Raw genomic sequence first — 15974 nt, 5'->3', positions numbered from 1 at the left:
TCCTGTCTCCCGCAGGTGTGCTGAACATGAGTGCCGTGGGGGAGAGCGGCCTTGACCCGGCCGCCCCGGAGTCCCGCAAGCGCAAAAGCTCGCCATGCGACACATCCCGCCAGAGGTACGTACTACACACCTTTTAATATTCCAACCGGGTTTTAATTGATTCGCTTCTGATGAGTATCAGACTTTTTTTTTTTTTTTCCACTTGACCCACGACCTCACAGACCGAAACGATTCCGTTGGTGGCAATGTGGCACAATTTTTATGCAGGTCTGGGACAGTTTTTTTTTTTTTTTTGCAAGTGACATGCATGCTTTTCCTTGTTTTTAAGGCGTGACGTGAAGGCTCTTCCAGGTCAGAATTCCAGAGCGGGAATTTGTCTAGTCCAGTGTGGGTCGCGTTAGTCTGCTGTTCCAGTCCGGGTCTGAAACATACGCCTCCAGTCAGATGAAAGGTCCAGTTTCAGGTCCTACTACGTGAACGTTGCTTTTTAATACATATATTCAGTATATAGACGTTTGTAAATTTGATTAGGACACTACAGATGGTACGCAATACTATCTTCAATACTACAGGCGCTCAGCACAAGGGCTGCCAGTGGGCTTGTGGGTAAAATAAGAGGCTGTGGCCTTCATGAATAAAAGAGTGGCGGATGGCCGGAGTGTGAGGTGGTATTACGTGTCTGCAGCCCCTGTCTGAGAAGAGTTGTACTCTGTGTGGTGCATGATGGGAAAATGAAGTCGCTCCTCTTCCTCGATGTTATGTGGTGAAGGACCTTATATTACCAGAGTGTGTGTGTGTGTGTGTGTGTGTGTGTGTGTGTGTGTGTCCCACTCTAGGCCTCTGCAGGCTGATGTAACTGACCTGCTCGCTGCCGGTTTCTACGGCAACCCCACGCAGCGCCTGAGCACTGCGGCGATAGTTTACTTTCAAAACTCACAAATAGACTTCTTCATTCAGCAACAAACGGAACAAGATTCACAAATGTCATTTATCACTTACAAATAAATGTAACACCGTTCACAAATGCACTTCTCAATTTTACATGAGGCACAAATAATAAAAACCCATAAACAAGATTCCACTCGGGACCGGAGACACGGTCTAAAATGCAGCAGGACACGGGAAGCTGCAACTTACCAGGCTTCGCCACGACTCCTGCTGCATGTTTACCCGCCGGTTCCTTTGTAAACGCGGGTTTGCCGCTTTGTGAATAAAACGTAACCGCGCTGACATTTGTGCATCACATACATTTTTTATTGAGTCGAGAAATGCATGGCCGGGCGGTTAAGGAAGCGGCCCCGTAATCAGAAGTTTGCCGGTTCAAATCCCAATCCGCCAAGGTGCCACTGAGGTGCCACTGAGCAAAGCACCGTCCCCACACACTGCTCCCCGGGCGCCTGTCATGGTGCCCACTGCTCACTCAGGGTGATGGTTAAATGCAGAGGACAAATTTCACTGTGTGCACCGTGTGCTCTACTGCTGTGTATCACATGTGACAATCACTTCACTTTGACTTTGATCTGTGAATGCCGTTTCGTTTATTTTTTAGGTCCTAAATTATATTTCTGAATCTTGTTATATTTGTTGCTGAATCAAGAAATATGTTTGTGAGGTGGTGTGATGGTTCAGTATCAAAATTCACAAATAAGTATCTCCATAGAGCGCCGCCTGGGCAACGGAGTGACCTACTTTTACTGCGCGTACACACACACACACACACACACGTATATTAGCAACTCTGCTAAACCCGCACGCACGTGCAGCGGGGCGCCCGCGACCGTTCTCACGGCAACACGCCGGCGTTCTGAAGACGCAGCCACGCGACAAATATCACGACGCGGACCCTAACTCAGGGGGTCCCTGTTTCTACACACGCCCCTCAGATGCGCAGTGTTCACAGCGTAACGTGGCGAGGAGAGCGCTCGCTTGGCAGAATGTGTGTGCGCGGTTTGGCGCGGCCGCCGCTCAGGCCCACCCACCAAGTGGCCCCGGGAGTTCAGATCGCCCTCCGAGGTCATGAGGCGGCCGTGAAAGAGACTCCGCCCCCACCCCCATCCACCCCAACCGCGGCCCCCTGTCAGCCTCTCAACTTCTGCCTACCTAGAGGATCATGGGAGCGTCCCTGTCAGGTGACACCCGCTGCGCTGCAATAACAAGCGAAGCCGAAAGAGCCTGTCGCCACGTCGGAACCCCGCCTGGGCTCTGCGCGTAGAACTAGACCCTCACCAGCCCGGTCCTCAACATTCCACTTCAGACAGACGTGACTCGCTTACTTTATTTATAGCACGTCTTTACAGAATATGAGGAAGTTTACTACAGTTAAATATAAAAATCGTAAAAATGTTAAATATTCTATATTTTGTAGATCTTTGAAAAAAGAGGCGATTTTCCCTGTGGTTTCCCAGCACTCTGTAAGTTGCGTTCACCAAATGCACAGCGTGTATATCTTCAGGAGTTCTGGAAATGAGAGACAGGAACAGGAAGTGTAATTATTTCTGACTCTATAAAGACTCTCATGATGTTTTCATAAAGAAACCTTAAAAGGGGAGGAGCCTGTAGGCATGATTGACAGCTCTCGTACGCCCTACTTCCTCATTCTGGACTGTCTAGCCCCCCTCCTGTCAACACGTCACACATGTGCTCCCTTCCTCCTAAACGTGACCACGCCCGCACTTTAATTCCACCTTCTCGCTCTCTTTACCTAAACGCTGGTTTCATGGAGAGTCGAAATGAGGACCAGATTCTGGGGGTCTAACCTGTGACGTCCACTGTGAAATCTTTTCTTGGGTGTTGCCTGGGTGGTCTGACCTCATCGTGCTTGATGGATGGATTCCAGAGAATTCTTAATGATCATCGGCGGAATCATAATCTTTCATATGCTGGCAATCGTGCGATTCCGAGCCTTTCGCATTCTGTTTTATTAATATTCATTTAACGCTGGCCAATGTGGAGTGTGGTTTTGGGGGTGTGTTTGGGGGTCATCGTCGCGCTGGCAGAACCTCCCGGCAGCCTGGGCCAGCTTGTTTTGGCCAGAATCGCCCGCGGCTTGGAGCTCATGGTGACACTGATCCTGATGAGGGCCCCGGGGCCCGTGGGATCAAACTCCAGCCCCCGCGGTGGCGGCTTGGATTCGGCCGGAGCGCAACATCCGCATGTTAAAAAGCAGAATTTGACCGCAAATCGCTGTCCGCAAATGTAACGCAAGTCAGTGTTTTAATTAGCTCCCGTCCATCCTTATTTACCTATTCCACGTTCTGAGATCTACACGCATTCATATTTCATATTTTGTGATGTTAGCGGTCTACACTTACGTTTTTTTTAACCCCCCCATTAAACGCTCCGGGTTTACATTCGGAATGTGTCGTCCTTCACCAGCCTTCTATCGAGGATGTATGAAGAGCGGCAGCTCGACCGCGGTCGTGTAATCGCCGTTGTATGTATGGCCGGTTTGGGGTTAAAGGTCAGGTTGGAGGTTGGGCGAATAAGTCAGCGTTTGTTGACACGGCCTAGTCGTTCGCTAAAACGCCGGTTTCGTATGAGCGCGGCACAGAACCGGGTAGAAATTGTCCCACTGTCATATAGACGAGAACTTTACCTTTTCTCCCACCTGCCCTCTGGAAGACGCCTCAGGCAGTCGACCATGCACCCCCCCCAAATTCTGTGCCATATTCTCTTACGTGACTGTGCGATATCATTTCTGTACACAAACAATTTTCTGACACAGGTTTGAATTCTATAACCCCTTTAAATGCCCTTTTCTGCTCAGAAATTTTATATTGGGCTTTTTTATATTCTGGAGGTCATGGTGGAAATTCTGCTTTTTGGTCCGGGAAAGTCATGTAAAAATCGGAATTTTAAGTCTGGCTTAGTTTGGGAACCCTCTATTCAGGTTCCTGACATTTGCAGGTTTGAATTCTATAACCCCTTTAAATGCCCTTTTCTGCTCGGAAATTTTATATTGGGCTTTTTTATATTCTGGAGGTCATGGTGGAAATTCTGCTTTTTGGTCCGGGAAAGTCATGTAAAAATCGGAATTTTAAGTCTGGCTTAGTTTGGGAACCCTCTATTCAGGTTCCTGACATTTGCAGGTTTGAATTCTATAACCCCTTTAAATGCCCTTTTCTGCTCAGAAATGTTATATTTGGCTTTTTTATACTGGAGGTCATGGAAATTCTGCTTTTTGGTCCGGGAAAGTCATGGAAAAGTCAGAATTTTAAGTCTGGCTTAGTTTGGGAGCCCTTCCTGACATTTTCACAGACTTTACCGTGCATGTTTATAAGGCTTTGACTGCTGTATTGTATTTAGGTTTGACCTCTTCTTTTCTGTATATTTAAAAGTCTTTATTTCTACTCTTCTGTATAATGGTTGCAGTGTGGAGAAGCGGCGGCGGGAGCTGGAGTGTCGCTACATCGACGAGCTGGCGGAGCAGCTGGCGGCCAACATGGGCGAACTCTCCAGCCTGAGCGTGAAGCCGGACAAGTGCCACGTGCTGAGGAGCACGGTGGAGCAGATCCAGCTGCTGAAACGCCGCGAGCAGGGTGAGGCCTCCATCATCAACCTTTTATTAGCGACTTAAATTCACAGTACGGAATATAGTACAGAATAGTCGATGTAGATACAGAAACGTGCCGAGTCTCACCCCCAGCGGCTCTTTCTTGTAATCAGTAACGGGTCAGTGCTGTAGATAAACGCCATAAAGTCATCAAGTCTTGCACTATTGTGTGTGTGTGTTTGTGTAAGAAAGGGAGAAAGACGCTTGGACACACGTTGCCTCTCCTTGATAAGCTTGTGTAGATATTTGAAGTTGACCCTTTGATCTCCGGTCTGCTCTTCTCCAGCGCGTTGTTTTTCATCAGCGATCGTTCATCAATTATACGGTCCTGAATGCTAAAAGTTAACGTGACGTATCACTGCTTGCCGAGGAGTCGTGTTTATCTGATATAACAGACCTCCAAATGCGGACTGGGTCCCTGCTCCAGATATCTGTGTGGGCGTGGCTGCTGGTTTACTGTATCACAGCCACCGCCCGGCAAATCCCTCCGTCCTGAGCATGGGAATTTTTAGCATTATGGAATAACAGTTCTCACTCCTTTTACATGCACGCATTTGCAGAGCATCAAGTGAACCATGTTGGAAATAAACTTGCAACTCAGTCCATTTTTTGCATTTTTTTTTGTATTTTTTTTTTATGGATGAAAACCCGTCCCTTCTGATTTTAAGATCAGATGATTGCTTGTGCTTAGTTTGCCGGATGATGACGCTGATTTTCTGGACCCACGGTTTCAAAAGTTGCATTTGAGCACGCTGAATAATATTAGTTGATATTTTGGTTCTGATATTTATTGCCATTTACAAAATATTCAGGAACATTGTTTTAATAAAAATAAATTAAAGGCTAACATCGGATGGAAAAGGTTTCCCTCCGTAGGTGGATCTGCCCTCTGCGGTGTGTGAAGTGGGCAGAATCAGCTGCGTATTCAGGTCCGGGGGTTTAACCCCCCGCGGCGGGCCCTCACTCCACTTCCATGTGTTCACCTCCGCTCACAATCCACCTAACAAACGGACGGGTCAGATTTGGTGGAGGTCGGGCCTTCAAACGTGTGGGCGGGGCTAGATAACCCTCAAGTCCACGTGAGCTTCCAGCGTGTAAATTCTCTTATCGGCGCTAATGTTAACGTGTCCCAAGGTGAATTGGCGCTGCGGTTTAAGCGCATGAATAATACTCGCTGTAGTGTCGAGTTTAAGTGTGCATGTACATTTAGCGTGATGGTGAGCGCTTCCGTTTCCAAAATGCCAGTTAGATCTGGGCCACCTTCTCAAAGTTTTTCCTCCTCGTGTCTTCGAAAAGTTTCACTTTTTTTTAACATGGCGTTCAACGCTGGGCAAAAAAAAAAAAAAAAGTCAGAATGCAGCAGGGTGGCTCCTGGTGGATCGGCCTCGGGAACCCCCACAAGGCCTCCGTATCAACAGGTCCAGCACCTCCGGACCAGAGAGGAAGTTTAAACCTGAGGAATTAAACCTATTCTGTACGGATAGAGCAGTGCTGGGAAATATGGCAAAAAAAAATGTATCACAGTAAAAGTGCTCAGTACTTGAACTATTGTTTTATTTTATTTTTTCAATCAATTTTTATCACAATTTTTGCCAGACCGAAACCAAAGACCCCAGAGATAATGAACAGTTTATTAAAATATAAAATCATGACTGTTACTATCTTCTTCTGCTTCATTTTGCAGTTATTTTCACATACATTTGTTTTTGGAATATTTATTTCAATTATCACGCGTAAAGTTGGGATATCTGGCAGCCACGCGCCTCCATTTAAAAGTAATGCAAATATGCACAAAATATGCTTGTTTTTGCCTATTTTATTGTGATTAATTTCGGCCAGCTCTAGCACAGCGCAGCGGTTATCGTCGACCTAAATGAAGGGGCGGGTCCACACCAGTCCATTGACTCCGCCCCATGGACCATCGCTAGACGGGAAACGGAACGGAGCTACAATGTGCCAACACGCTGGGTTAGCCCAGCGAATTGAATTCGGCGTGTAGGTGTGTGTGTGTGTGTGTGTGTGTGTGTGTGTGCGTGTCAGTCAGGACTCGGGCCTCTTCTCTGTTTTTGTTTCGCGAGTGCGGCCCCCGGGAGGGGTCCGTGGGGCGTGTGAGAGAGCAGCCAATGGCTGTGCTCCCTGCCCCCTGACCTTGTGCTGGAGGGCCTCTCGGGCAAGGCGTCCCATCCGTCCCCGGATCTAACACGCGCGTACACGCGGGCTGCCGTACTGTTCTATACTAGCCGGTCCCGTATCAAGCGCGCGTGTTTCACTTTTTTTTTATGTACAAACGCAACATCTGTAGTTTAAATGAGAGCTACGCCGGTAACAGGTGGCCTTCTGGAAACCGGACACGCTCTTTACGTCCGAGCTACCATGCGCTCGTGTCACTTCCATTCCCGTGAGAGGCCCATCAAAAGCATTTTTAGCATAGCGTGGCCTGCGCCCAGCAGCTACCACGCAGATCTTCAGAAGCGACCATGAACCTGCTATGCGTCTGTTTACCGACGTGTGTGATACTATTTAAAGTGTTACGGAATAAAATTGTCAGAGTGAGGAGGGGTAAATCGGGGCTAGTTTCAACTCCCGACATGTCACGGGACCACCGGCCCACGGTGATCGGGTATCTCCGGCCTGTCATGGCTGGCACGTGGGCTGGCAGCAGGTCAGGGCGATGGCCAGTAGGAAAGACTGGGGATTGATTGTTCGGTACGCCCCCGCAGACATTTACCGCATTTACCAGACGCCCGTATCCAGAGCGACTTACAATCACTAGTTACAGGGACAGCCTGTAAATGCACGCAACGCAACAGATCAATTATCCGCGCAAATCCGCCTCATCTGGCAACGGCGCTTCATGAACGCACATTGGTGTCACTGATGTTTATCGTTGTGCTCATTTTTTGCTGGATACAAATCATTTTAGCCTAGATAAGCCTATATTTGAGTTGCAGAATTAGCCCACTGAATATGTAGATTCGTGTAATAAAAATTCAGAGGATCATGCAGAGAAATACATTTCTGCCTCCAGAAGGAACCGAAAAGGGGCTGAAGACCATGCCCAGACCATGAATGTAAACATATCTTTTAGTTTAAGAAGTTTAAAAGCTTTATTGATGTATTGATGTCCTTGCAGAAAAGGCAGCTCTGATGTCACCTGACAACGAGGTGCAGAAAAGCGACATATCATCCAGCAGCCATGACCTGGTGGAGAAGGAGGCCCTGGGTCCTCTGCTCCTGGAGGTAGGTGAAGGTGTTATTAGAAGGACTCCTTTTACACCGAGGTTCTGCCTCTCTGTGGTTGGCATGCGTGCCACGTTAATTCCTGCTCCTTTTCTTATGGATATTCCGGATCGTGCTTTTGTTGCGGCCTCTCTTCCTCCGGACAGATGGGTTTCACGTGTTTGGGTTTTCTTTCTTTCCACCCTCCATTCTTTTCGAGCCCGACTGAAACCCTTTTATTCCCGTTTCCAGGCGTTGGACGGCTTTTTCTTTGTGGTGAACCGTGAGGGCCGGATCGTTTTCGTCTCGGAGAATGTGACCGGTTACCTTGGTTACACCCAGGAGGAGCTCATGGGCTCCAGCGTCTACAGCATCCTCCATGTGGGCGACCACAACGAGTTTGTGCGCAACCTGCTGCCCAAGAGCCTGGGTGAGTTCGGTCGAGCCTGTTTATCGTCGGCATGGGTCCGAACCGGCTCTCACCTCCCGCGCCTGCGTGTGCTTGTAGTAAACGGGGTGCCGTGGCCGCAGGAACCCGGCCGGAGGAACAGCCACACCTTCAACTGCCGCCTGCTGAAGAGGCCGCCGGACGAGGTGGACTCGGAGAACCAGGAAGCGCGGCAGCAGTACGAGGCCATGCACTGCTTCACCGTGTCCCAGCCCAGAGCCGTGCAGGAGGAAGGAGAAGGTCAGGAGAGACGATCGCCCAGAAAACCCGACTGCGTTCGCTCCGCTCTCACCTGACACCACGAATGCTGGAAAAACGTCCATGGCCGTGGAACACATTTAAAGCCGCTTTTTTAAAGCCGAACGTGGCATGCACGGTCAAAATTAAACAAATTTCAACTTTCACAAGGCACTACGCATCTCAGAACCCGCTACCAGAACGGCACTGTTCTCAGATCAGTCACTGAAAATCACCAAGCGACGTCGTTGCGGTATAACGGTATATATACGGGGTTACGTTCTGCGCTGCATCGATGCAGAATCATCCACGTCTGCATCGCGGTGCATTGATTATACATTTTAATGCCAACACCCCTACAGTTGATGCATAGTAGTACTAAACAACTGAAAGTCAGTTCACGCCGACCATCTGGAGATTAGTCACACATGTGAGTTCACACGCCTGCGCATTTTCTGCTGGGTCAGATCTCATATTCATACTCGCCAACAGTCGTGTGGCCATTTCCTGTTTTGTGCATCGGTCACACTTTAAAACATTGGTGCACAACCCAACAAGTCTTTGGGGCAAATGCACCGTTTGGGAATTTTGGGTGGTTTCCCATTGGATGGTGAACCTTCTCCACACCCCAACGTGCAGATTATCAGTGCTTCAACTCAGTTTGGGTCAAGTTACTGAGTGTGTTAGAAATGTGTGTATTTACTGAAGAACTGGACTGGAAACCAGTGGCAGCTGGTCTTTACTTCCAAACTCGTCGTATGTATGTAAGGAGGAGGTCGGGACAGAGCCACGACATTAAGGTTCTTGTCCACTTGTTGAAAGTACCATCAGACTCTCCACCATGCAGGACCAAATATTGGCTTGAAAGCTGGTTAGAAATTCTCTTGCATGCAAATGCAGAGCATAATTTTCATATTGGTATATAAAGATATATAAAGGTATATAATGTGAAAATAACATCACCTGCACAGCGAGTAACATTTTCAATACAAGTTCCACTGCCACCTGCTGGTCTGCCTGGCATATAACAGGATTTTGTGGGGGAGGAGTATTAAAAACCTGTCTTGCTAACCTTTAACCTTCATCTGCAACAGACCTGCAGAGCTGCCTCATCTGTATCGCCTGCCGGATACCCCGCCCACAGCAGCTGACTGTCAGCACAGAGTCCTTCATTACCAAGCAGGACCCGACAGGTAGCCCCTCGTAATGCCTGTTTCAACACACACACACACACACACACACACACACACACACACACACACACCACTGTGGGACAGGAAACACAGTCACAAGGAGAGGGATTAGATCGGTTTCGCGTTCCACCAGTCCCTGCACACCTCGAGAAACAAACGGCCCAGTGTGCTTCAGCGTTGCCCAACTGTAGCTAAAGCTGCAGGACTCTGCGGTTGTTCCCAGTCATACAAGGATACTGCAACTCCAAATCGCTAAACTCCCCATCCGTCTGTCTGTGTGCCCCACAGGGAAGATCATCTCCATCGAGACCAGTGCTCTGAGGGCCACGGGCCGACCCGGCTGGGAGGACCTGGTCAGGAAGTGCATATTCGCCTTCTTCCAGCCCCAAGGCAAGGATCCCTCCCACGCCAAGAAGCTGCTTCACGAGGGTAAGCGCACATACAGAGTCCAACCCAGCAAGCAGAGCTTTTTATAAGCCCGCCTTTCTTTGCACACGCTACGTGTGCAGAGGCTAGCCTCCGTTTCACCTCAGCATCCGATTTTGCATCTCTCACGATAATTAAAACGCATCACCTGACACCAAGCCAGAACTCGACCCGAAGAAATTCTAAAAACGATCCAGAACTCGACCCAAACCTGACGGAAATTATAGAAATCAACCTTAACTTGACCCGAGCCCCGACTGAAATTATAAAAATTGAGCCAGAACTCGACCCAAAACTGACGGAATTGATAGAAATCAACCTTAACTTGACCCGAGCCCGACTGAAATGATAAAAATAAGACAGAACTCGACCTGAGCCCGACTGAAATGATAAAAATTGAGCCAGAACTCAACCCAAACCTGACGGAAATTATAGAAATAAGCCGTAACTTCACCCGCGCCTGACTGAAATTCTAAAAACGATTCAGAACTCGCCCCCGAGCCCGACTCAAATGATAAAAGTAGAGCCAGAATTCGACCCAAATCTGATGGAAATGATAGAAATAAACCTTAACGTTACCCGAGCCCCGACTGAAATGATAAAAATTGAGCCAGAACTCGACCCAAAACTGACGGAATTGATAGAAATCAACCTTAACTTGACCCGAGCCTGACTGAAATGATAAAAGTAGAGCCAGAACTCGACCCAAGCCCGACTGAAATGATAAAAGTAGAGCCAGAACTCGACCCAAGCCCGACTGAAATGATAAAAATTGAGCCAGAACTCAACCCAAACCTGACGGAATTGATAGAAATCAACCTTAACTTGACCCGAGCCCGACTGAAATGATAAAAGTAGAGCCAGAACTCGACCCAAAACTGACGGAATTGATAGAAATCAACCTTAACTTGACCCGAGCCCGACTGAAATGATAAAAATAAGACAGAACTCGACCTGAGCTCGACTGAAATGATAAAAGTAGAGCCAGAACTCGACCCAAGCCCGACTGAAATGATAAAAATTGAGCCAGAACTCAACCCAAACCTGACGGAAATTATAGAAATAAGCCGCTGCCCCTGTTGCTGAGGAAGTTCACATCACAGTAATGTGTGTGTGTGTGTGTGTGTGTGTATGTGTATGTGTGTTTGTGTGGTGTGTGTTTGCAGTGATGACCCACGGCACGGCCATCAGTCCTCTCTACCGTTTCACTCTGAGTGACGGGACGCCTCTCAGCGCCCAGACACGCTGCAAATTCTGCTGCCCCCCCAACCCCGACGTACAGCCCTTCATCATGGGAATTCACACTATCGACAGGTGGGGCTCTTAATGTACAACACACACTTCACACAGGTACAGTGTTCTGATGCCATTCTGCTGAATTCACTTCAGCACTGCCAAAAAGTGAATTTTATCATATGTCATAACATACTACCAAATAATGTACATGCACAATATTTTCTATACAGTGAAAGTTTTAATTACTGATTTACATTTACAGCATTTACCAGACGCCCTTATCCAGAGCGACTTACAGTCAGTAGTTACAGGGACAGTCCCCCCCCTGGAGACACTCAGGGTTAAGTGTCTTGCTCAGGGACACAATGGTAGTAAGTGGGGTTTGAACCTGGGTCTTCTGGTTCATAGGCGAGTGTGTTACCACACCTACCAAATATTAATGAATGTTTCACAGCCATAGGGGGGCAATATGGATTATTCAGTGAATTAATAATCACATTTATATCCATGTTTTGTTCCAAAAGTAAATATTTGATAATAAAACTTGTCTTGTTTGTAATGACTAAACAGGACTAATGTGGGCTGATAATTAGAATAATTTGAGTACTGATTGACCGCTCTAGTCTTTATAATAAAGCATTAATGTGAAATATTGTTCAGTAAAGCTGCACTACACACACACACACACACACACACACACTTTAAAGCACAGCTTAGTATAGCTTTTAAAGACCCTCTTTCAGCTCTACACTGTTACTAGGCTGCCAGGAACCTTTGTTTGAACGGCGCTAAAGTCACACTAACTTTTCCATTTCAAAGTAAAGTGACGTACCTCCCTCCTTCCCTCCTGCAGGGAACACAACACTGCTAGCTCTCAGGAAAACACTACCCCCAGCCTTCCACTGACCCATGGGAGTCCGTCTCCCGCCAGCGAACATCTCAACAACGGCAGCGGCCCGGCCACGCCCAGCAGCCATCCCACGGGCTACCTGGCGCCCAGCCGCGTGGCCGCCCAGCATGCGGGCAGCCCCTCTCCTCTTGGAAGCCCCCTCACAGCCACCCCTACCTCCTTCATGTCTCCCAGACCCCCACGCGGGAGTCCCGTGCTGGGCAGCCCTCGAGTCCCAGCAGGGAACCCCTTCTCACCTCCTCCGTCGGCGGGCGCGGCCCTCCACTCGCCGGTGGGGCCGCTCCCGCGCCAGCAGTCTGGCGGCGACGGGGCCGCCGCCCCTCTGGGCTTCTCCCTGCCATCACCTCTGCCGCCGCGGCAGCCCCCCACCCCTGCCAGCTCCCCGGCGCGCCCGCCTCCCGCCAAGCCCCCGGAAGAGGCGCGGCTAGGAGGCGACGACTCCACCAAGCCGGCCCAGCATAAGATCAGCCAGCTGCTGGACGGAGGCGGCGACCATGAGGCTGCCCCGCCCACTCCTCAACAAGCCCAGTGTCCCGCCTCCCATAGCACTCTGACGGAACGACACAAGATCCTCCACCGGCTCCTGCAGGACAACAGCCCCGCGGAGCCGCCGGAGACCTGCAGGAAGGACCCGGACGTCAAGAAGGAGCCGCCGGCCAGTCCCAGCCTGACGCCGGCGCCCGGAAAGTTCTCCTCCAAGGAGCCCCAGGACCACCAGCTCCTGCGTTTCCTGCTGGACACGGATGAGAAGGACCTGGGGGAGTTGCCACCACCGGCCTCCCTCAGCCTTCAGACAGTGCGGGTGAAGGTGGAGAAGAAAGGCAGCAGGGACGGAGTCCCATGCAGAGTGGCCACGCCCACCACCCCGACCTCCACGCCCACTGGACCCAGTACGTCTCCTAGAGCCAACGAGAGACCCAGCAGCCTGGTAATACTCTTATACACACACACACACTCACACACACACACACACACACACACAGACTACATTACCTGTCAACTGTAAACTGGATTTATGAAACACCAAGACGGGCGTGGCCCTTGTTATTCCACATGACGAAAGGAGAACGAAACCTTTATATAAAATGAGGTCTGGCTCTCACTCACAAACAAACTGGTCATTTGTAAGCAGGTTTTACTCCGAGTCTTTACAACAAGTCTAACACTAACACACGCACATGCACACACACTCACACTCATTGTGTCTAGCACGTAACAATTCCTGACAAGTTTGGCCTTTTGTAACTCACAATCTATAGACATTTACATTTCCAGCATTTACCAGACGCCCTTAACCAGAGCGACTTACAGTCAGTAGTTACAGGGACAGTCCCCCCCCTGGAGACACTCAGGGTTAAGTGTCTTGCTCAGGGACATGATGGTAGTAGGTGGTATTTGAACCTGGGTCTTCTGGTTCACAGGGGAGTGTGTTATCCGCCAGGCTACTACCACCCATTGAAACCGAATGAGAATTGCTGGTGTCCTCTTGTAAGTCGCTTTGGATAAAAGTGTCTACCAAGTAAAGTAAAGTAAAGTAAAGTAAAGTACTCCTGTAAACCAGACCCCTGTGCCTGTGTTGAAAGGCGATGCCACGCTTTGATTTTGGCCAACCTTTTCCTGTGTGTGTGTGTGTGTGTGTGTGTGTGTGTGTGTGTGTGTGTGAAGCAGTTCCCCAGCGCTGATCTGGACACGCTGAACCAGCTGCTACCAGCTCTCAGGGGCGGCGTTGGGGACACGACCCCCGAGGAGCCGGGAGCGCCGCCGCCGCCTGCCGAGGACGACATTACCAGAGGAGTCAGCATCAAGAGGGAGTCTCCCGGAACGCCGGGCCGCGGTACACGTCCCCACTAGCCCCTCAAATCTGCCCCGTCGTATAATCGTTTGGCTGATAATGTAATTCATGTTTAGCGGTGTGACGTTTCACATTCATCCCGTATATTTCCAACATGACTTCACGTACAAGAATTAAGGTCTCGTTCACCCGCGCGGACGCTTTCATTTGCTGCAACGAGCAGAAAAACCGGCGTTCTTCACGCCGCGCTCACCTGGCGAGAAAAGCGGCTTGTTCAGACGTCCCTGAACGGCCAGTTTTTCTGCTCGTTGGAGCGAATCTATAGCCGCTTTCAGAATGAAGGCGCCATGTTCTGCCGTCACCGCGACGTTCGCGCTTCTTCCCGCAGGGCCCATCGCTGAGACTATGCGTGTTGTTCTAAACTCCCGGTGAGACGGCGTTGTCGTGTTGTAGATCTCTGTTCACTCGGAGACCAATCAGCGCGCAGCAGTCAAATTTCAACTTTGACCGCGGTGCGAGAACAAGACCGCCGAGTGGCCCTGTACTCCGGTCAGGACGCCACAGACAGCAACAACAACATTTATTTCTTATATAGCCCAAAATCACATACAGTATGTCTCAATGGGCTTTGACAGGCCCTACAGTTGACACCCCCCACACTTGATCCTTCTGCACACAAGGAAAAACTCCACACAAAAAAACTCTAGGAGAGAGAAAAAAGAGAGGAAGAAACGTTGGGAAGGAGTGATACAGAGAGGGACCCCCTTCCAGGGTAGAGTGAGCCTGCAAATGGTGTCAGTGCAGGGTTGGGGATGATATAATAATAAATCCTACAGTTGTAGGGTTGGAAAAGTCCAGAATGTAGTCCAGTGTCATGGTCTAGATTACGTGTCCATAATGATGCTACTGGTCCACTTGAAGATCCCTGAAGCTGTAGTTGTAACGGTGGTGGTGGCTGTGGTGACCCTCTGGGTTGTTTCATGGTATGTCCTTGTTTAGCAGTTGTCAGGAACCAGGATTTATTTGCTGGTCTCTTCACTGGGGTCTGCCAGTAGTCTGGACGCTTGATTCCGCGTCTCGGAGAAAACAGACAGAAGCAGGTCAGATGGTGGCATCGTACGACGATACTGAAATATGTGGTTATAGTGGTATATTGGGGCTACAGTGGCCCGGTACCCTAACTAGGACAGCCTAACTAGAGTGAATTTAACTTTGTCTAACAGGGGGACTCTGTGATAAACTGGACTTTATAATTGACACTGTGTCAAAATGAAGTGAAGTGAGGGTCTAGGACTTTAGCAAAAAAACAGAGAAAACAGATAGGTCAGCGCCGGGTAACTTTTATACCGCCGCCAGGTAGATGATCAATTATGTTCTGCACCACAAGGTGGCAGCGGTGGCCTAGCGGTTATTCAAATTCAAATTCAAATTTTATTTGTCACATACACAGTCGTACACGGTATGATGTGCAGTGAAATGCTTTCTGCAACTGCTACAGACCACAGTATTGCAAATGTTGCAAGTAAACAGTGAACCAATATGCAAATATTGCAAACATAACCAAGTATTACACTTTTACGTCTTTATCATAAAACATGTGTAACTGGTAGGGTGAAGGTGTGCAAATGAGTTACAGTTTTTTACAATGTTTAAGAAAGAAGAAAGAGCCATAAAAGAAAATAGCCCCGTAATTAGAAGGTTGCCGGTTCGAATCCCGACCCGCCAAGGTGCCACTGAGGTGCCACTGAGCAAAGCACCGTCCCCACACACTGCTCCCCGGGCGCCTGTCATGGCTGCCCACTGCTCACCAAGGGTGATGGTTAAATGCAGAGGACAAATTTCACCGTGTGCACCATGTGCTGTGCTGCTGTGTATCACAAGTGACAATCACTTCACTTTATCACCTCCATGTCTGCATCGCGATGCACCAGTTATAGGATTAATTTCAACACCCGTTGTAA

At 49.1% G+C, this 15974-nt stretch overlaps 2 protein-coding genes across 3 annotated transcripts in view; one reads left to right on the top strand and one right to left on the bottom strand.

Moving 5' to 3' along the window:
- The window catches only part of LOC114802910 (delta(14)-sterol reductase-like), a 212756-nt gene that overhangs the window by 121469 nt on the left and 75313 nt on the right, over nt 1-15974 (bottom strand). The window lies entirely within an intron of this gene.
- Nucleotides 1-15974, top strand: part of ncoa1 (nuclear receptor coactivator 1) — a 41878-nt gene that overhangs the window by 18948 nt on the left and 6956 nt on the right. The window contains exons 3-12 of one of the 2 annotated variants that reach the window (XM_029002045.1): nt 16-115; nt 4372-4538; nt 7686-7792; nt 8024-8201; nt 8280-8459; nt 9551-9649; nt 9938-10078; nt 11242-11389; nt 12165-13149; nt 13890-14055. In XM_029002045.1, coding sequence (XP_028857878.1) covers nt 27-115; nt 4372-4538; nt 7686-7792; nt 8024-8201; nt 8280-8459; nt 9551-9649; nt 9938-10078; nt 11242-11389; nt 12165-13149; nt 13890-14055 — 2260 coding nt within the window. In that variant the 5' untranslated portion in view covers nt 16-26. Of the gene's footprint in view, nt 1-15; nt 116-4371; nt 4539-7685; nt 7793-8023; nt 8202-8279; nt 8460-9550; nt 9650-9937; nt 10079-11241; nt 11390-12164; nt 13150-13886; nt 14056-15974 lie in introns of both variants that reach the window. The other variant, XM_029002044.1, reaches the window with a different exon arrangement.

This window comes from Denticeps clupeoides, chromosome 14, assembly GCF_900700375.1.
Source record: "Denticeps clupeoides chromosome 14, fDenClu1.1, whole genome shotgun sequence".
Taxonomy (NCBI): domain Eukaryota; kingdom Metazoa; phylum Chordata; class Actinopteri; order Clupeiformes; family Denticipitidae; genus Denticeps; species Denticeps clupeoides.
Note: the sequence above shows the minus strand (reverse complement) of the source record. Positions and strands in the feature narration are given on the sequence as shown.